This window comes from Suncus etruscus, chromosome 3 (genome assembly GCF_024139225.1).
Source record: "Suncus etruscus isolate mSunEtr1 chromosome 3, mSunEtr1.pri.cur, whole genome shotgun sequence".
Lineage (NCBI taxonomy): Eukaryota > Metazoa > Chordata > Mammalia > Eulipotyphla > Soricidae > Suncus > Suncus etruscus.
Genome location: NC_064850.1, coordinates 87,290,945 through 87,312,778, shown reverse-complemented (window position 1 = coordinate 87,312,778; position 21,834 = coordinate 87,290,945). Strand labels below are relative to the sequence as shown.

Below are 21,834 nucleotides of genomic sequence, written 5' to 3'. Positions count from 1 at the left end.
TGTGTGTGTGTGTGTGTGTGTGTGTGAAGAGGAAGGGAGAAGGCAAAACATCACACAATTCTCTGCTCCCTCCACACCTCACTAAAGTTCATCCAGGGCTCAATACCCTAGGGGCCACTTTCCAGGTGTGTGTGTGTGTGTGTGTGTGTGTGTGTGTGTGTGTGTGTGTGTGTGTGTGAAGAGGAAGGGAGAAGGCAAAACATCACACAATTCTCTGCTCCCACTTTCCAGGTGTGTGTGTGTGTGTGTGTGTGTGTGTGTGTGTGTGTGTGTGTGTGTGTGTGTGTGTGTGTGTGTGTGTGAAGAGGAAGGGAGAAGGCAAAACATCACACAATTCTCTGCTCCCTCCACACCTCACTAAAGTTCATCCAGGGCTCGATACCCTAGGGGCCACTTTCCAGGAGGAACAGGGCAAAAAGGAACCCTTGGTCAGAGGTTCCACTGACAAGAGAGGGGAAAAGGGAAGTTCCTTTAGGGAGGGGCGGTCACACCTACTGCACAAAAAAATCCCCAAAAGACCTGGTACTGGTACGGAGTGTCCGCTGCAAACAAACCCCCGGGGGGAAGTGACAAAAGGCGAGTCCGGGTACATCCCCGTTTGAAGGCAGGCACAAGGTGCGTCAGGGAAAGTTGCATTTCGAAGCCAGGCTGGATCCAGGCTGCCTGCCCACTTGGGCGGCGGCGGCTGCAGTGGGCGGAGGGGAGCCCCGATTTCCTCAACCTGGGGGGTGCGGTGCGATGGGCGCGCCCCCCCCCCCAGCAGTGAAAATGACTCCTCTGCCCGCAGCCCGCCCACCGCCGTCCTCTCGGGCCCAGCGGGTCTTGAAAAGGCCCGACCGGGCCGAGGCCATTTGCTTAGAGGAGCGCGGGTCCGACGACCACGCGGGGGACCAACCTGCCCGAGAGGAGGCGCGTGCCCGGGAAGGAAGGGAGCTGGAGCTGGCGGGCCTGGGACCACCGGGAGCTGTCGGGGGTCTTCTCAAGGTAAACCTCCAGAACTAGGGGAACAGAAGCGCGCAGCGGACCAGCCTCTGCCAGCATTGCGGGGGAGAAAGTCGGGCCGCCAGCCCACGGGCTCCGGGGTTCTAGCCAGTCAGTGAGTGAATGGTCAACACCCGCGCACAGCCTTTAGCCACGCCCCTTTCTCTCCGCCACGGCCAATGAGCGAGGCCCGTCCGCGCTAGGCCCGCCTCTCTCCAGAGCCGATTGGCTGCCGCGTGCGTCCATCCGGCTTCTATTTTTCGCTGTAGCAAGGGAGGTGCCACCCAGTTGGTCCCAGATCACGTTTGCCCCGAGCAGCCAACCAGTCGGGCCTTCGTCCTCAGGCCCGAAGCGATTGGGGGGCAGAGTGAGCTCGACTCGACCCCACGTTCTGGTGGTGCCCCGGTTCCCTCCACCCCCAGGCGGACCCGAGGCGATATAGCCTGCTCTCCCCGGCCACCTCCTCTTCGTGGAAGCCGAGCGGCGGCCTCGCTGTAAATGCGGAGGCGAAATGTAGCGAGCCGGGGGTCGCAGCTGGACGCTCTCCTGGGCTAGGGGTGTGTGTGTTTGTGGGGGGGACACGCCGGAGGCCGAGGAGGTCTGTGGAGGTGGAGTGATGAGAAGAGGGGGAACCCTGTCCCCGCCGAGACCACGGGCTCCTGCTGCCTCTCGCCAGGCGCCCCCCTTTCTCCTACGCGAGGGGCAGGTTAGTCTGGGGATCTGGGGAGGCTGTTGGGGGGAGGGCCGGAGCCTCCCCTTTCGGATCTGGATGCAAAGAGGCAGGAGGTTGCCCGATTTCTCCCGGTTCGGGTCTGAGGATACTGAAACTGGTCTCTCTAAGGCTCCCGCCTCGCATCTTGGGTCTCTTCTTGCTTGTTAACTGCACGGGCCTTTTTGGGCCGTCTTAGGTCTTAACTGGAAAAAAGCGGGGAGTCTGGCTTTTGTCCCTCGAGCCCCTTTGCAGGCTAGATGATCTGCAGAGACCCGAGGAGGAGAGACAGGTCTTAACCGACCCAGAAATGTGTGCCCCGCAGGGCAGTGGACTACCTTGTTCAGAAGTTTCCTCTGTCCCTAGTGGGGGCCTTTGAAAGCTGCTCAGGCAGTGTGCATAAGGAGATGGGAGAAGGAAGTTGGGGTGCTATAAGCTGGTAGGAAGAGAAATAATTCCCCTGGTAAGGGACTTGTTCATCATACCTGGGTAAACACTCTTCAAAAAAAAATTTTTTTTTACTTGTAAGAGCTGTTCTGGTGAACTAAAACCAAACAGTATCAAGCCTAGGGATTCCATTGGATCAGGAGCTGTAACAAGTGCATTCTGGCTTTTGTGCTTTGTTTTATTTGGGGCCTTTTTTTTTTTTTTTTGGCTGTGTGTATGTTGCTGTTGTTTTACTTATTAGCTGCTGCTTTTTTGTTTTCTGCTTTTGTATTTTAAGTATTTCACTACATCCAACTCTTAGTAACCCTGAAATGTGCATCTACTAACCAACATTCTTCCGCCCTCTTCAAAAGGAGATCTCTCCCTGTCCTAACAAGCTCCTAAGGCAAGAGCAAGGGGAGGGAAACAGCCGGAGGCCTGGATCCAAGTCAGCATCTGAGCTTTTAGTAGCACTGTTGACTCTCAAGGGCAGACATGGTCAGGCCACTTGCTCATGGCCTTGGTCCAGCCACTTGCCCACTGCTTAGGGAGAACTTGTCTGTCTGTTTTTTTCTTGGGACCTCAGGCAGTTTGGGGTCTGGGGACCTTCAGTCAACAGTCTCCAGTTTGTTTACCATGTTGCCATGTGGTGAGCACCAGTAGTCTCTAATGCTGGGGTCCTCAAACTTTTTAAACAGGGGGTCAGTTTACTGTCCTTCAGACTGTTGGAGGGCCAGATTATAGTAAAAACAAAAATTATGAACAAATTTCTATGCACACTGCATATATCTTATTTAGAAGTGAAGAAACAAAATGGGAATAAATACAATATGTGGCCCGCGGGCCGTTGTTTGAAGACCCCTGCGTAATGCAATAAGGTATTTGTGGTAAGGAACTTGTGATAGAGTGTGTGACTGACAAGGGAAGATCTCACCTAAACAATACTGGGTTGTTGCTTTCTGGTTTTATTTTGTTTTTAAGCAGTATCAGGATTGAGCCCAGGGCTTCATGCATGCAAGGCAGGTACTCTAACTCAAAGCTACATGGCCAGCTCCCAATTGTAGAGTCTTAATATTTATTTATGTATAAGAAGGGCCATGGGACCTACTAGGGAGGCAGCTAAAAGTGCTAGTGCACAAAGCCCAGTTTTGATCCTAAGCACTGCTGGGCATGGTCCCCAAACCTTATATATAAGATGAAGAGTTCTTCTGCAGGGCCTCTTTGCCAAACTCAGTGTTGAGAAGGTGGAACCATGGGCTCCAGCATCTTCCCAGGCTTCGACTGGCCCTATCTCACTGCCTTTGATAAGTGGTGATACTTGTTTAGGGGATCTGGAGGACAGAGGGGATAATGCTAGACCTTCAGATGTTGTAGTGCTGGAATAGGTAATTATAACATTCCATTTAAGGGGAGTTTGTTACTGTTGGCAGTGCTGGGGCACAAGCCCAGAGCCTTCCACATCTAAGGCAAGTAAGTATTCTATGGCTGATCCACATCCTGGCACCAGAATGGGTTGGATTAATGGAAAGAAGGAGTTGAAAGCAAATTCTTCATGCCTGCCATGGGGAAGAATTCCAGGACGAGCTTTCCCTGACATTTCCTTGTGTTCTTTCCTTGTCTTCCTCCTTCCCACATAAGGTGTTCCACACAGATACTCATCACTTCATCTACAGGAATTCGGAGCAGTACAGGGTCTTCTCTGGAAGGCAGAACATCTCTGGAGGGACAGAGAGAAGCAGCAATTGCTGCCCCAAGACCAGCAGAGCCCGAGGAGCTGTGGACAGCCAGAAGAAGCCAGCCTGAGACAGAGAGAAAAAGGCAACAGCCCCAGATTGGCACTGTCTTCTAAACATTTGGACCCAGGCTACTTTCTTGAGAAAGAAGGACCACCTACAAGGGCACCCACACTTTGCGGGACCCTTTTGCTCTGAGTGCCCCCTGCTCTGAGGAGCTGGCAGCTGAGAACCAAAGAAGGGGCTAGATCCAGATCCAGATCCTTCATCTCCTCCAGCTCGGAGCCTCTGGCTGCAGTCAGGCATCTGTGCCCTAGTGGCTGGCTGCGGGGTCTCCAAGGGACGTGCTGTTCCCCTCCAGCTTGTGGCTCTCTGCTTGATGGGGCTGTCTGTTGCTAGTTCAGCTTTTGCAGTGCCTGGGAGGAGCTGTGAGCCGTGGGAAGAGGTCCTACGGCACCCCAGCCTGGGTTCACCCCAAGACTAAGTTCTTCCCAAGTTAGAGAGAAGAGGCAAGGAGGAGAAAGGCACTGTTTTCCCGTCATGTCCTCTAAGCCAGAGCCAAAGGACGTCCACCAGCTGAATGGGACTGGCCCAGCCACCTCGGCCAGCTCCTCTGATGGCCCCGGCAGAGAGCCCCTGGCAGGGACCTCTGAGTTCCTGGGACCCGACGGGACAGGGGTAGAGGTGGTGGTGATTGAGTCTCGGGCAAATGCCAAGGGGATCCGGGAGGAGGATGCCCTGCTGGAGAATGGGAGCCAGAGCAACGAAAGTGACGACGTCAGCACCGACCGTGGCCCACCACCCCCCTCCCCGCTCAAGGAGACCTCCTTTTCCATTGGGCTGCAAGTTCTGTTTCCCTTCCTCCTGGCCGGCTTTGGGACAGTGGCCGCCGGCATGGTGCTGGACATCGTGCAGGTAGGTGGTGAGGGGGGGAGAGTTGCGCAGGACTGTGAGCCCAGGGCTTCCTTCTCAGAGCACCAATGCTTGGAGCTCTCTCCACTTCCTGTGAGAAGCAGCTGCTGCTTCCTAGAATACTGTTTGTTTCTGGATCTAGCCCTCAGTTTCTTCTCAGTCTGCTTTCTCCAGAACCCTGGAGGAAGCACCATCAGCCTGGAAGTTGCCCAAGGCAATGTTGCTTAACTGAAGCAGAACTAGTTCCAAGTTCTCAAGTTTTGGGACTTGAGAGAGAGAACAGGGTTGCTGTCTGCCATCCTTCCTGGGCATTCCTGGCAAGCCCAGCCCAGTGGGAGACATTTGGATGAGTGAGTGATCTTTTTATGCTTGATTTTCCCTTCACATGGGGTTTCAAGGAGATCCAGTGTGGATAGCTTAGTTTCAAGTCTCCCCTCTTGTCCTCCTGCTGGGCAGGAATTTGTCTGGCTTCCAAGAGGGTCTCAGGTTAAATGGGAAAGTACTTAAAGGCATTTGATGTTGCTTATCAGTCCCTAAACTTAACATGTTCTCTTTGGGAAATTAGGGTGGACACAGGATGTCCCATGCCTGATTTGGGGAAGTTGGTATCACGTGATCTAAAAGTGCTAATTATGTGACTTAAATGGAAACAAAATGTAACCAGACCTGACCTGGCCCTTGCTCCTTACCTGTTTTTCATCACTCTGTCCTAAACAAAGAAGGTTCTTTGTGAGATGACCGAGTTAGAATTGGCAGGTCCTGGAAACTGAGTCAGAAGTGCTCTCTGTATCATATATTAGGACTTCCCCAGAACCTGCAGGGCCAAGAGAGAGTTAGTCTTGTTTCCAGATAAAAGGTCTAGGACAGGAAGGCACGCAGAGCTTTTTGAAGGTGCTAAGTTCGTCTCAGTGCATCATCATATGGATCAAATTCCTGCTGAGAGTGCGGGGCTTTGCCTTAAGTATTCAGATATATACACAGGCTGGAGGAGCGCTGACTTTGGCCCCCTAGGATTACTCCAATATGTCTCTGACCATGAAATCTCTCAAGATCACATAGAGATCAGCCCCCCCTCCCCTGTACCAAGCCACGTATGTATGGTATTAAACCTGCTCTGTCTCCCAAGGCCCTAAAGGGCATTAAAGATAGTCAGTTCTAGGTGAATCCTTCAACCCTCTTCCTAAGCTACATTAACATAAGCCCTTCAGGAACATCTTAGCCTTCACTTGCAGAAAGGATGATGGCCTGTATTGGCCCCTTGCTGTCTTTCCCTTCCCTGACCTATATATGAGCACTGCCTCTCAGGGAGGCTAGAACACCTGGAGCCAGGAATTGTGGCTCTGGACTCCTCTCCTGGTGGTTGTCCTTACTCCCAGGCCAGTGAGAAGAGGAGAAAGGAGCCGGAGAGCTGCTTCTCTGTCTCTTCTACCTTTTTCCTCTGACCGTGGTTTGTGAGTTCTGATTTGGTGCCTGCAGAGGGTCCATGATGAGCCCAGAGGATGGTTTTGTCTCCTGATTGAAAATGGAGCCACTGTTGGCCTTTCCTGTGTGCAGAAGGACTGGGTTTCTTGTCCCTAGCCAGCAGACAGAGCCTATTGTTGGGCCTGCTGGCCTGTGCCATGGCTGTGATTCATGATAAGTGTGCAGAACAGGGTGGACTGGAGCCTGGAAGAATCGCAATTATGTTTGGAAGTGAGTGAGAACAAACATTCTCCCTCCCCAACATACACACTTGGAGTTCTTGAGCTGGAAAAGTCTTCTTGCCTTTTGCTCCACCCTCACCTCACTCCCCACTAGCTTGAGACTGTCGGAGACCTCCAAGCCTGCCCACTGTGCCAGAGAGGGCCATCAGTGTGGCCCCTGGGCTTTCCCCAGATTAGGGTTTGATATGACTGGAATGGCCCCTTCGTCTTAATCTCACCTTCAGTCTCCCTGCCACAGCTAGACTCAAACCCTCCCTGTAAACAGCTGCAGTGAAATATCAGGGAGGAACTGGATCCAAAAGGACCAGGGAGAATCTTACACCACATCTAGGGGAGCAAAAGGATGGCAGAAAGTGGAATCATTTCTAGGTGTCCGCTCTGCATTCTCTTTCCTAGAACAAATGCTCTGCAGTCAACAGTGGGATGTGCCTGAGGGACTGGGATATCTAGAGGAGTGGGCTATAGTGTGTCTCCAGTGCCTCAGAACAACCAGAAGAAGTACATATTGGGTTCAGATGTCTCCTTGGCCTGCCCTCATACTTCTTTGCCCACTTTTCTTCTGGAAGGTTCCCTTTTGTCTCCCTTATCTCTCTCCCTGCACTCACTCCCTATGCTTGCCCGCCTCTGTGCTAAGATAAGGCTGGTAGATTGCCCAAGTAAGACTGTGAGAGCTGAACATCATCTGCCCAGAGCTCCCCAGCCCATGGCCCAAGGCACTGAGCAAGTCAGGCTCAGTACTAAGGCTTGGCAAAAACCAGGCTCTGCTGCCCCGGTGCCCTGCCTCCTACTTTGGCCTTGGACTCCCATGGTACTTTGTACAGCCTTTCAGTGCCATCCTCTCTAAGCCCAAGGGTACCAAGAGACTATGCCCACTCTCTCAAGGACTTCCAGGTGGCATCCTAGGTCCTTCCAGACCCCATTACTTGTGAGGATCCTGAGGCAAGGAGCGCCATACCCCTCAGCTCTAATACCCAGCAGGACATCTTCATGAGGTTGGAGTAAGGGAGTGGGGCAGAAGCACCTTCACTGGGGCTGACCTGATCCCAGGTACTAGATTTCTGGGCAGGACACACCAGTTTGTTCTCACTGATCAGACATGTATGTCTGCAAGCAAGCCAGGACTAGTGGTCTCAGACAGGAAAGGTGAGCTTAAAATCCACTCTGACCAGACTGCCATCATCCTACAACATCACCTCTAGTCAAGCATTCCAGTTTCTCCAACAGGCTCTTTATGCTTTCTCCAGGAATCTGGTCTTCATGTCAGGAGTGTCCCCTTCCTGGAAAAAGGCCCCAGAAGGGAAGGGGGCTTGGGCAGACCCTTGAAAACAAGCTGGGTCGGGCTGTGAGGCCAGAGAAGGTAAGGGATGGAAGATCCTCATGAAAAGGAACCCAGAAAAGTGGGTTCATGGCATTTGAAACTTGGGGTGAGGCTCTGAGTCAGCAGTATCTCTTGAGTGTAGGGAAAACTGGCTCATCTCTCACCTCCAGAATATTCAGAACCAGTAAACCCCACCCCCAGACCCCACAAGGAGGAGAAGGAAAGGGAAGAGGCACTGCCTGCTGAAAAAGTAGTGCAGATCTATAGCTGCCAAGTGGGGCAGGGCCTCCTAGAACAGGCCCTTTCCAGCCCCTGCCGGCTAAGCAGGAAGGGAAGGCGTTAGGGAGGGCTTGGCTGGCAGCTTGGCCCATGGTTTGGTCCTGGGGGCAGGCACTCCCAGCTAGGAAGAACAGGGCAGGCCTGAATTCAGCCTGGAGCAAGGAGACACCCACCCTGTGCTCCTACGTGTTCTGCACACCCCCAACTTCAGGGCAACCCCACCTTCCAGCTACTTCTGTCTTGTGGGGGTTAAAGTAATGTGAGGTTTCAGCCTCTGCAGGTTGGTGAGACTTGCATAAAAGTTGTTCTTATGGCTCCTTCTTCCCCTGGCCTATTTCTCTCATCCTGTGCCTGCTAAAAACTATTCTCTGGGCCCAGTGAAAGGGCTTTCAAAGGGAAGCCGTTCACTGACGTTGAAGGATTGAGACTGATTATAGTGGCAGCAGAGGGGCTCAGCTGAAGTGCATTTAACTTTCTCTTAATCCGTCATAGAGTGAAACATTCTTTACAAACAATTCAGAACTGTTTCAGACTGGGGATATGACTTGGTAGCCTTGCATGTAGGAGGCCCTGGGTTTGAATCCCAGCACTGCCCTAATCATGAATTATTCAGACAAGATGCTTTGCCTCTCTGGAAGCTTTTCCTTGTGAACTTCACAGTCAGCACACACACAGCACACATCAGCTAGTGGACAGGGCTGGTGGCTCAGGTGCCTTGGAGGGACTGCAGAAGCCCTTAAAACCACTAAGGGGAGAGGATAGAAGAGAATTTTTGCCCTCACTGGGGCTGTTTGTCCAGTTTAGACAAGGAAGGTCAGGGTGAAGCAGAGTGAGGCCGAGCCTGCGGGGAGCTGGAAACCAGGGGAGGCACGATCTTGTCCAAGAGTAACAGTCACCGAGTTCCACAGACAGCGAGGGCTGGCTAGGGCTGCCTGGTCTCTGCGGGGCCTGGACATGAGAAGGGATTCACATCCCACCAGTGTTTGGAAAGGACTGGCTCTGTGGGACCCTGAAAGCTCAGCAACTATGGAAGGGGTTCCCCTAAAGCAGGGGTCTCAAACTCGAGGCCGCAAATGGCCCTCCGTACAACATTTTGTGGCCCTGCCCTAGAGGAATCTTTTTTGTTTTGTTTTGTTTTGTTTTAGTTGTTTGGGTCACACACACACCCCCAATGTTCAAGGCTTACTACTGACTTTGCACTCAAGGATCACCCCGACTTTGCCTCCTGCAGCCCCCAGGTAAATTGAGTTTGAGACCCCTGCCCTAAAGGCCTGAGTTTCAGTGGGGCATTTCCCTGTAAACGTGCCTTGGTCTGGGCAGGGGATTGTCCTGCCCTGATGACCTGATCAGCTCTTCACTGTGCTCTTGAGGGTTTCCCTAGACCTTTCTTCTCACCCCCTTCAGCACAGACTGAAGAAGTCAAGTATTTGCCTCATAGGACCCCCCAGAACCTCCCTCCTCTATGCTGTTCTTTGTGTTTTATGTATGTTCGGGGGAAAATACTTATGTTGTAGGGCTTGAATGATGACTCACAGGGCTGGAGCACAAACTGTTGCAAGGCCCAAAGTTTGTTCCCGGCATTGCATGGCCTCATGGTCTCACACACCACTTGAGCCCAAACTTGAACTTTCTGACCCAGGGGACTGAGACTTGCTAGAAATGATCACCATGGATGCCCCAATTATTGGGGGTGGGGTGGGGAATCCTCATAAACAAAAACCTACACATCATAAAAATTAGCCATTGTCATCATTTTTAAACATACAGTTTGGTGGTCTTAAGTATATTTACATTGTTGCAAAAACAAATTTCTAGAACTTTTACATTTGTTAAACTGAACTCCCATCCCCATTAAACAGAAACACCTCTTTTACCCCTCTCCTTACTCCTTGGCAACCACTGTTCTGTGAATGTGACTATTAGATACTTCAGGTATGTCATTCTCATAATATTTGTCTTTTTTCTGACTTATTTAGCACATGTGACTTTAGCAGGTGAGTACCATGGGCCTTGAAGTCTGCCCTGCAGCAGCAAGTAGCAGAACTGTTTAAGGCTGAACTTATGTGTTGATTGTATTTTTCTTATTCTTTCATACTTTCATATTAGTTCATAGGAAATTTGAATTGCTTCAACTTCTGGACTATTGTAAACAATGCTATAGCGAACCTAAGTTCATGTAATATCTGCATGTAAATATCTGTTCAGCATCTGTTCAAGATCCTCCTTTCAGACTCTGAGATGTATACCTAGAAATGAGATGGTCTTAGAGTGGTTGGGTTTGTCATTTCTTGAGGAACAACCATGTTGTTCTCCACCATAAATATGCAATTTTACATTACCACCAACCATGCACAAAGGTTCGAATTTCTCCACTTCCTTTCCAACACTTGTTACTGTCTGTAGTAACCATCCTAATTGGTCTGAGGTGGTGCTTAATCATGAATGCTATTAGCAGTTTGGCCATATCATATTGGTGCTACAATTGCCTGAAGAAACCATCAGCCCCACAGTAGGGCTTTAGGATGAACTGAACCCATCACAGTCCATGCTTCACAAATGCTGTCTGAAGGATTTAATAGGACAGTAGAACCCAGCCTTGAAACTAACCCAGTCCACCTACAGGGGTCCACCTGCTTGTCAGAGCCAAGTAATTGCGGGGAGGCTATGGGGAGAGAGGTCAGGAGGAAGAAGAGTGTTCTCACACAGCAGTACACAGGCTTGGGCCACAGCCTTCATTCAGAGCCTGTACTGAAGGAGGGTTTCTGTGACTGAGGCACAAAGCCCTTGGAAATAGAAACCAAACAAGCTCATGTCCGCAACCCAGCCCCGTGACCCCAACTCACAGCAGCTGAGACAACACCTCCCAAGACTGAGGCCCCAGAGAAACAGAACTGAGGCAAAGGGTTTGGAGACTGCTTTGCATGGGATCACACTGCAGACAGAGTAAGCCAGCCTGACACCACAGTCTATTCTGTCTTCTTGGCTTAGGACCTAGAGCGAGGCAAGGGTTTCCTGGTTGGGAAAGCTACTCTGCCTCCCACTGTTCTGGGCGCAGACAGCTCACTCTTGAGGATCCCATTTCCTCCCTGACACCCTGACACTATGCTTCTCAACCCTGACCCCAGTCCCTTTGGCAGAAAAACTCTTGGATTTTCTTTTCACCTTGTAGCACTGGGAAGTCTTCCAGAAGGTGACAGAGGTCTTCATTCTGGTGCCTGCACTGCTAGGACTGAAGGGGAACCTGGAGATGACCCTGGCATCAAGGCTCTCCACTGCAGTAAGTGTGCCAGCAGGGCGAAGGGGGTGAAAGAGGACTCAGGCCGCATAGGCCCAGACAAGGCAGTCAGTCACTCCAGTCCTTTCCCTGTGCCCAGCCCAGAATGGGACTGCAGTGGGCAGGTGGAGGGAGAGCCCAGGCCGGGTGTCTTGTTCCAGGCTGGGGCTCCCTGCCCGGAGAGACTCCCAGGCCTGCTTTCTGGATGTCCCCGCCGTTCCTGGACTGCTGCCCCACCTCCTGCTTCGCAATCCGCCTCGTGACTGTTTGTGCAGCTTTGACAGGCCAGCTCCATGCTGGTCCCCCCATCTGCACAGATGGGGGCCTCTTCTGATCTCCAGCCCCATTCTGCAGCTGGGCAGGAGCAGAGCCAGGCCTTTCCCGCCCTCCCTTCTTTTCCCCTGTCCCCCACAGGAGCTCAGTAGAAAGGAGTTACTCCCTCCCATGGCTCCTGGATCAGCCTGCGTGAGCCATATTCAGGATGAACCCGTACTGACAGGGAGCAGAGCCATTATGACCTCTTAGATTTTAAGGATCTATCCTAAGATGATGGTGGTGGGGGTTGGGGGAGAGCAGGTGGTCCTTTTCTGGCCACAAGTTCAGAGGAGGCAGCAGAGAGAAGAGGTACAGCCTAGCTTTCCCTCAATTTGCCCTACTCATGCCCATCTTGTGCCCCTACTCCTTCCCGGACTCTCCTGCTTGCTCACTGGCCTTTAGTGTCATTCTGACCTAACCTGGTTAGAGGCTTCTCTTTCCCTCTACTCAACAGATACCTAGACAGAAAGTGATAAGGGAGTCTGTCCTAGGGGGTCCCTGCCTGCCCCCACCCAGCTGTAGAGCTCAAGATTCTTTCTTGTTCCTTTCCCCCTGAAGCCCCCAACCCTGGAGAATTGTCCAGACCTAGAGTCTAAAGACAGGCAGGGTCCTAACAAGGGAGCTGCAGCCCCTTGCTCTCCCTCTCCCAGGCCAACATTGGGCACATGGACACACCCAAGGAGCTCTGGCGAATGATCACCGGGAACATGGCCCTCATCCAGGTAAGAGTGGGGACTGTGGACTGAAAGGCTTAGATCAGACCTTTGCTCGTGGGTGAAGAAACCCTGACATCCTGCTGAGCTCACTTGCCCCAAGCAGCTCAAGGTAGAGCCTGGTTACTCAGAAAAACAGCACAGTTGGGGGGTGAGGGACTAGCACATTCCAAGTCAGCAGCATGGTGTGGGGGCTTGAGCCACATAGCAGGAAGGAGAAGCTCATAGGTGCTCACCCATGAGACCTACCTTCCTGCAAGGCTGCGCAGTAGTCCCAGATGAGGCTTCCCAATTGTGACTCAGACTCTTCAGTCTCTGTGGTACCTCCAATCCCCAAGGAAACCCTCATTCACTGGTAGTGTGTCCTAGACTTCTGCAGCACACATTGCCCAGGCCTCATGCCTGGTATGGAACTAAAGAAAGGTTCTGGCCTGCCTTCTGGGCTGCCAGGCTAACTGAGGGCTCCAGGAGGTAGCTAAGTAGCACTCTGCTGTAAGCTTCCCAAGTCAACAGTCTCTTCTGCAGGTGCAGGCCACAGTGGTGGGCTTCCTGGCATCCATCGCAGCTGTCGTCTTTGGCTGGATCCCTGATGGCCATTTTAGTATTCCCCATGCCTTCCTTCTCTGTGCCAGCAGTGTGGCAACAGCCTTCATTGCCTCTTTGGTTCTGGGTAAGGAAGGGAAGTGGGGGCCAGGGTTGTAGGAGGGGCTCCCCAGGAGCAACCAGCATGTCTGGCATCTCCTGTCTTTTCACATGCTAGGCTACTCCCTTCCTTTCCAGGTATGATCATGATTGGAGTCATCATTGGCTCTCGAAAGATTGGCATCAACCCAGATAATGTGGCCACACCTATTGCTGCTAGTCTGGGTGACCTCATCACCTTGGCATTGCTCTCGGGCATCAGCTGGGGACTCTACCAGGAGCAGGGTAAAAGCTGAACACCCCCATACCCAGAAACAATTTCTGGGGGGGAGGTTTTGTAAATGGGCAGGATTACTTCCATAATCTTAATGATTTGGTTAGAAAGTAGTTTGTGCAAATTCCTGGCCTTAAAGATGCGAGCATTTCACTCAGATTCATACAGGCAATAGAGGCAGGAGAAAAAAGGCTACAAAGCAGATTCCTGCCTAATTCCATGGTTTCTTCTTTTCATTGGCAGGGGATGCATGAAGGGAATGTTAGCATCTGCTTGCAAACTGGAGGGAATAGGAGGTAGTGGTATCAGGCTCGCAAAGCTATCAACCAACCTAGAATCTGGTCTGTGCTTCTGAGAAGTCTTGTGGGCTTCACCTACCTCAGAGAGGACTATTAATGTCCATTGAGGCAATATGTTTGCAGAAACACCTCATATAATTGCTGTTGGGACATTTGAAGGCTGAACTAAGAGGGGTAGAGGTGGCTGGGATCAGGGGCCTCAGTGCTCATCATCCTGTGCTCTTTGTCTCATCAGAACACTGGCAGTACATTTACCCCCTGGTGTGTGCCTTCTTTGTGGCACTGCTTCCTGTATGGGTAGTGCTGGCCCGCCGGAGCCCAGCTACCAGGGAAGTGCTGTACTCTGGTTGGGAGCCTGTGATCATCGCCATGGCCATCAGCAGGTAAGCCCTTCCTCCCCTACTCGGCCATAGACTCCCAACAAGTCCTGAAGAGAGGCAAAGTGGTGTCTACATTAAGGATTCCTTCACTAGTGTATTTGTCACATGTCCTTCTTTGGAAAGTGACAGAACCTGATCATATCAATAGATGCAGAGAAAGCATTTGATAAGATCAACGCCCATTCTTGATAAAAACTCTCAGCAAGATGGGAATGAAAGGAACCTTTCTCAATATAATTAAGGCCATCTACCACAAGCCAATGGCAAATATTATCCTAAATGGGAAAAAACTAAAAGCCTTCCCTCTGAATTCTGGTACAAAACAAGGCTGTCCTCTCTCACCACTCCTATTCAACATAGCACTAGAAAAGTACTTTCTATAGCAATTGGGCAAGAAAAAAAAATCAAGGGGATCCAGATAGGAAAGGAAGAAGTCAAGCTCTCACTGTTTGCAGATGACATGAAACTTTACTTAGAAAACCCTAAAGACTCTACCAAAAAGCTTCTAGAAATAATAGATTCCTATAGCAATGTGGCAGGCTACAAAATGAACACACAAAAATCAACGGCCTTTTTATACACCAATAATAATAGGGAAGAAATGGACATTAAGAAAGTGACAGAACCATTCAGAGTGAACAAGGAATTGAAAAGGTCATGCTAATCACAGGCAGGAACTACTGGTAGGGCTGGAGTGCCTGTCACTATGCTCTATGGCAGCCTGTGATCCAATTTATACTCTTTTAGCAAATCCACAAAGTCTCACTGTAGAGTTTACTGATTCATATCCAGTCACATCCTGACTGAGTGCAGCAATCTTGAGGGTGTGAGCCCTGACTGGGAACACTGGCCCTCCTCAGAGCACTGTCTGAATGAGAGCGTGGCAATTCTGATGCAGAGCTGAACACTGTAACTGGAAGCAGAACGAAATAGTGAGGAGACAGAACAGCAGTGGTCCTCAGACAGGGCCCAGCAACTTCAGGAGACAGATCCAGGACCCTTAGCTGGTCCTATAGCCTTGCCCAAGGATACATAGACCACTGTGGGCTTTGGGCCACATGTCATAAGCCAGTTCTGGCAAGGGAGGAAAGAATGAAAAATGGAATCTCCAGGAGGCATCCAATTCTGTCTTCACCAAGACTGGCTGTCTCTGGCAAAGCTTGACAGACTGCATCACAACTTCAGTGACATGTTGTCTCTGTATCTGTGCAGTGTGGGAGGCCTCATCCTGGACAAGACTGTCTCTGACCCCAACTTTGCAGGCATGGCTGTCTTCACACCTGTGATTAATGGTGAGGTCTTGGCACCCACTGCTGGAGAAAGGGGAGGAAGAGAGAGACTTTGGCAGGGATGGGGAGTTTTCTAGTCGGGAAGACTTGGAAACATTAATGACTGTTCACAGAGGTGGAAAGAGGGTGGAAGGTGAGGTATGGATGGACCCAGAGATCAGCAAGGGAGGACTTGCCCGAGGAGCTAAGAGACAGAGATCATGTTCACAATCCCAGAGGCTGTCCTCCTCTGTCTTCCACAGGGGAACCAGGGAAAAGGGGGGTCTCTGATTACTCCCTGTACATCCAAATACAGCAGCCTCTGAGAGCCCATAGCAGGGCTCAGGATTGGACGAGGGTAACAGGTCCTAGGAGGAAGCAGCACAGGTACACACAGTTGCATGTGGCGGCCTACAAGCAAGGCCTCAGCCCACTTCCAGGGTGCCCCACAGACTACCAGCGGAGACAAGTCAGACCCCTGAGTCTGCACATCTGCCACGTCCTTTCTACACATTCAGCTGTGTCCACAGGGAGGGGAAGAGAGGCAGAGCCTGGAGGTCTTCCTGGAAGGGACCATCTTCCTTTTCACTATCTCACCCTGGGGAATGGTAAATGAATCTTGCCCAGGCAAGGGGAGATGAGGACAGAGCTCCCACAGATCAGAGGCTCATGCCCTTCTCACTTCTCTCCTCCTCTGTCCTATGCATCTTCACAGGTGTTGGAGGCAACCTGGTGGCAGTGCAGGCCAGCCGCATCTCCACCTTCCTCCACATGAATGGGATGCCAGGGGAGAACTCTGGGCAGGCCCCACGCCGTTGCCCCAGTCCCTGTACAACCTTCTTCAGTCCTGGTAATGGTGGTTCCCAGCCTCTGAGGGATGGAGCAGTCATCCATTGGGCAGGGACAGGGCTCAAGGGGGGGGGGGGCACATGCTTTGCAGACAGGAAGCCCTGGATCAACCTCAGCACCACATGGTCTCCCAGGCATGACTGGAGTAAACCTGAGCACTTCTGGGTGTGGCCCAAAGCCAGAAAAATAAATGAAAAACAACAGCCTGGGCTAAGATGTGCAGGTTCAGGGGAGCATTCTCTGCTGTGCTGCTTGTGCTATTGGGGGAGAACTAGGCCAGGGGTAGTTTTGTAGAGGGGTGAAGTGGGGGCAAGTAGTGTGGCCCTGCCTGGCTGACTTAGAGGCCTTCTGGGAGCCTCCTCATTCTTCCTCACTCCTCTCTCTGCTGGTCCCAGATGTGAACTCACGCTCAGCCCGAGTGCTCTTCCTGCTCGTGGTCCCAGGACACCTGGTATTCCTCTATACCATCAGCTGTATGCAGGGCGGACATACCACACTCACACTCATCTTCATCATTTTCTACATGACTGCGGCACTGCTCCAGGTATGGCGCCAGGGCAAGTGCCCTGCAGGGACCAAGGCCCAATACCTCTTTCCCACTGGCCTGCTCTGGACTAGCTCAGCATTGGTCCTTGAACAGGTTGAGAAGACAGAACAGAGGCAGGTTCTCAGCAGGTGTATGTGGATCTGAGTCATACACTCGTCATTAACCCTACTGGCCAGAACACAGAGCTCCACTTGACTGCTAAGCATGCAGTTCCTTGGGAGATTTATTTAAATGAGGGGCTAAACAGATTTAAAGAATGTCAAAATCCTCTGTGTGTGTGTGTGTGTGTGTGTGTGTGTGTGTGTGTGTGTGTGTGTGTGTTGCTGGGCATTGAATCTAGGGCCTCACACATATAAGGCATATGTATTTACTGAGCTATGTCCCCAGCCTGTGTGTGTTGCTGAACATTAAATCTAGGCTCTCATACATATAAGGCATATGCATTACCACTGGGTCATGCCTTGCTCTTTTTACTTCACAATGTATCTGTCTTTGAGATCCTTATATCTGGATTTGTAGTGAAGAGTGGCCTGACTTTTCATGGCTACATTCTCCTGCATTGCACAGATATAAGCTCTGTCATTTCAGTCAACAAGTTATTCTGATTGACAAGCATGCCTTCAGCTCCAACTTTACTTCAAAAAAGTCCTTCCTGAAGAGGTCATTTCAGAACTGGCCTCCTGGCAAGGCTGACTAAGCCTGTTCAAACTTGATACTAAATTCCCACAAGAGATACCAACTCACCACATCCTTGCATGAAATTTGTGCCCCTAGTAGAAACAGGATGGAAATGGGGGCAGCTGCTAACTTTCCCACCCACTTTCTATTTGGGCCACATCTGCTGTTGCTGGAAAGGGTGTGACATTATGGGGTCTAGCTTTCAGCCATGGCCAGAGCACACAAGGCAGGCTGGATGCAGGTATTCCGGGGGCAGAAAAGTCACCTCTAGCTTCCTTGACAAGGCAGGAAACCAGCTGAGTTCAACTGAAAATAAGTATTCTGACCGTTAGATTCCCCAGGATATTCCTGCACCTGAGCCCCTTCAGGCAGACTTTACACACCACAGTATTTGCAAAGTACAGTCAAGAGAAAAACCTTCCAAATGATGTGTTATAGATGGTATTGTTAGAAACAATGTATTTTCACAGAAATACTATGATTTGGAGATCCCAAATGTAAGAGCTCATGACAGTATACGTAAAATGCAACCTGCCATATCTAGTACTCTAGATCAAGTGCACGTGAAAGAGACCAGAGATAGTGCCATGGTTAAGGTACTTTTCTTGTATGTGACCAACTCCAAATTGATCCCCAGCACTGCATTTGTTCTTTAAGCACAGAGCACTGCTGGGTATGACCCCAACACCCCCAGTCCCAAATAAAGTATATTTGAGGGGTAACAGACGCGTGGTCTGAGCTGGAGGAGAAAGACCTCATCCTCCATCCCTCCATCAGTCAACTTCATCAGGGGCTGATTTGCAACAGAGGGCCAGGGAGATGGCTCAGAGGAATAGAATGTATGCTTTTGCGATGACCACTCTGACTTGGATCCCTATACCTATATGGGTTCCCCAAACATTGGGGAAGACTTCAAGAGTAGCTTCACAGGAGGTGATTCAAAAACAAATCCAAAAAAGTACATTTAAGGGGACCAGGTATATAACTCAAGAGGGAGAGCACATGCCTCAGATGTTGTATGTGTGAGACTCTGGGCTTGATCCCTGACATACTAACTCCCAGCTCTCTATTCCTACTTCCCAGCTCTACCAGATGTAGCTCTGGTGCCCACCAGCCTATAACAGTACCTCAAGCCCACTTCCAGAAGTGTCCCAAGCACTGTTGGGAGCTGTCCAAAAATAAAGCCCACAAATGAAAGTACCAGTAACACTTGTTAAAATACAGGTTTCTACCAGGGAGTTCTAGAGTGGGACTTAAGATTCTGCATTCTACAAGTTCTTGACAATTGTCCTACTACTGATTCTGGCCCACTAACAAATGGCCTACTTTTAATCTAGATCATTCTTTATTATCTCTAGTGATGGAAGGGAAGCAACAGTGCAGAAAAACCAACATATAATTTAAATTATCTTTTCAGTTGCTGTACACCATTAGCTTTATTTTAGCTGGCTTATTTGTCGTTCTACTTTTCTAGAACTAATGTTAAAATAAACTGCACTTGTTGAGCCCACACCAGCAGAATGGAAAGGGTCAGGAAGAAGCCAGCTTGAGACAATCAGCTGTTACTCAGACAACTGTGCTGGCAGCAGCCTCAAACAGTGTCCTTATTCTACTCTGCACAGAGAAGAAATCTCTAATGAGAAGCACACCCTGCCCCCATCCTCTGCCAGGCTCTGGGAGGCCAGCATGGCGGGAATTGGAGTGACCCATCCTAAGATAGGATGACCCAGAATTAGAGGCAAAAGCCTCTCCGTTCTGACACCAGTGAGCTTCACTGGAAAGCCTTTTAAATTTAGGAACAGACTAGACTGTTGAGAAGGAACCCCAGAAGTCATAGCACCTTCTTTTCTAAAGAGCTTTCATGCTTTAGAAGTACTTAGTCGGTAACTGGAATATAGAGAGATGCTGGGCAGGAGATGAGCTGCCTCACTGAGGACCATGGCCACCAGGCCTGGTGCTGTGATGTGAACTCTGGCTTCCCCTGCAGAGAGGGACCACTACAAGGCTGGGCCTTTTCCCTGCAGGTGCTGATTCTCCTGTACATCGCAGACTGGATGGTGCACTGGATGTGGGGCCGCGGCCTGGACCCGGACAATTTCTCCATCCCCTACTTGACAGCTCTGGGGGACCTGCTCGGCACAGGGCTCTTAGCCCTCAGCTTTCATGTCCTTTGGCTCATTGGGGACAGAGATACAGATGTTGGGGATTAACTTGGTCACAGCCTTCTTCCCACCCCTTTGCACTTTCTATTTGAAAATATTTCTTTTGTTCCTCCACCCCACCTCTTTCTAGGACTTCACTTTGATACCAAATTCTCATTATTTTCAATGGGAATATTTATATATTGAGCCAGGCTTATAGAGCAGACTTCAGGAAGAACAGATGGCTGAGAGAAGCAGGAAGAGTAGATTTTTGAGACAATCACCAAGTGCAATTTCCTTGCAGGGTCTCCAGGTGAGGTGCATCAGCACAGGGATTCCCTGGGAACCTGAAGCTATTGAGTTTAGCTTCAGCCCCATGGAGTAGGCCAGCCCAATGTGAGTAGGTTCTGGTTTAAAATATTTGATTTGCTTTTTTATTGGACAGAGGAATAATTCTCTCCATCTCACACTCTAGAATCACCTATTTTTTCCTAAAAATGGACTAACTCTAAGCACTGGGCAGGAGACCATTCCTGGCCCTACGTAATCCCGGCCTCTTCCCTGCCCTCTGAATCCAGCCCGCTCTGTATGATATGAGCTGGCTTTCCCAGGAGGCTCAGCCCATAACCCTACTGCCTGGCAAACACTCCACACCTCCATCAGAGGTTTCTCATTGGTTCTCACATCCAGAAAGATAGGAACAGTGGCCTGCTCTCTGTTGTCCGTGTCCTTCCAGAGTGGCCAGAGAGGTCTGATTGTTGGGCTCTGTTTACCTTTTGTCATCTCTAAGCACTTCCTTCCTTCGATCTTGCCATCTGGTTCTGAGATTTGGGGTGGAGCATGTGGAGAATGGGGAAGAGGTTAAGGCAGCCAGGATGTTCACTTGTGCTGCTTCTCCTGAAGACAAATGTGTGGTCACCTTAACCACAGCCACTTCTTCAAATCACTCTTTTTTCTAGCCTTGGGAGTCAGTTTTCCTCCTTAGTCTCATGCTTTGTTCACAAACCCTCATCATTCGTTCATTCATACATTCATTCAGCAAATACAAAAGCTCCTCAGGAGTGCTTCTGCAAGCGAGCAGTATTTCATGCCTACTATGTGTGGGGGGCACTGTGCCAGGCACTGAGTGCCTAGTGACAAGAAAACAAGCTCTGACCTCACACATTCCCTACGTATCTCTTTCACTCCCAGAAAACTTTTCTTGCCCACTGCACCCAACCATGTTCTCCCTCAGTCCATATCCCATCCTCACACTATAATTATGACCCATATCCAGCCTGTCCTTCCTTCTACCTCTCCTCACCTAAGCTAAGTCCAGAAGAAGACTCAGAACTAGCAGTTTGGACATCAACCAGCCACCTCTACTCATCACCTTATACAATAGTGGCAAAACTTTGGCTCCATATCTTCCCTAAACATGACTGGACAAGCTAGAAATATCGTCACACTCCCACAGATACAGATCTGGGCATAGGAGCTCTTTCTAGTCTCTCTGCAGCCTGACCTCAACCCTTCCCCCTGTACTATAAAGGGCCTACCTCCAAGGGCAGTGACCCACCCAAAAACAGTACCTATCCCAGGAACTGGCTCTTCCCTCCAGAGAATTACAACCCCCCCTCCCTTTTCTACCCAGACCACCTTCTGGAATCTACAACCTTAGAATTGGAAGGAATCATTACATTGGATTCCATATCTAATTGGATTTGTGTCTAACAGTTCATTAACATCAACATTCTGTCTTTCCTCTAGAAACACATTTGCACACAGATTTGTACACACACCAAAATGAAGTCCACTGCTGCCCCTGAGGTATCATTCATATTATCTCAAGTTGTCCCTGCCACACATTCACCCCCCCTCTCCAATTTGGCCAAGCCTACCCTGAGGACTCTTAAGCATCTCTCTTTTTCTGAAAGGCCAGGAGGATAGCCATGCCCCAGGCCTTATATAAGTGCACAGAGGGAGGACCAGGCTAAGCAAGAAGGAAAGGGAACTTGACTTTCATACAAAGTTTTTTCCCCTGATTGCACAAACTGCATGTATTTTTAAGTCTGGCTGCAAGGAGCTACATTGGTTTACTCCTGTATCCTTAAAATGTTACAGAACTGTGTCTTAAGAGAATTATTTATAGTTACTATAACTGAATTGACAAATGTCAACATAACTGATAAATTATATTTGGTAAAATAAAGAGGATGTTTATTTAGGTGTTTGGTTTTTGCTGTGTATCTTATCAAAAAAGCCCCCTCAGCTATTAGTTCTGGCCCTCTAATTCCACACCCCTTGAAATTAGGTCAAGAAATGAGCCATCTCTTCAGTAACAGAGTAAAAATATCACCCACTATTCACTGAGAATGGTGTTCTCACTGGATTTATTGAGAATCCAGTGGTGC

General features: G+C 50.2%; 1 protein-coding gene across 1 annotated transcript; it reads left to right on the top strand.

Moving 5' to 3' along the window:
- The first annotated feature begins 1,277 nt into the window (after positions 1-1,277).
- Positions 1,278-21,647, top strand: SLC41A1 (solute carrier family 41 member 1). The gene is made up of 11 exons (XM_049770957.1): positions 1,278-1,687; positions 3,755-4,764; positions 11,231-11,338; positions 12,301-12,372; positions 12,889-13,033; positions 13,144-13,290; positions 13,814-13,961; positions 15,171-15,250; positions 15,942-16,076; positions 16,471-16,619; positions 19,325-21,647. The coding sequence occupies exons 2-11, from the start codon at positions 4,390-4,392 to the stop codon at positions 19,508-19,510; spliced, it is 1,545 nt and encodes a 514-aa protein (XP_049626914.1). The 5' UTR covers positions 1,278-1,687; positions 3,755-4,389; the 3' UTR covers positions 19,511-21,647.
- The last annotated feature ends 187 nt before the right edge of the window (positions 21,648-21,834 follow it).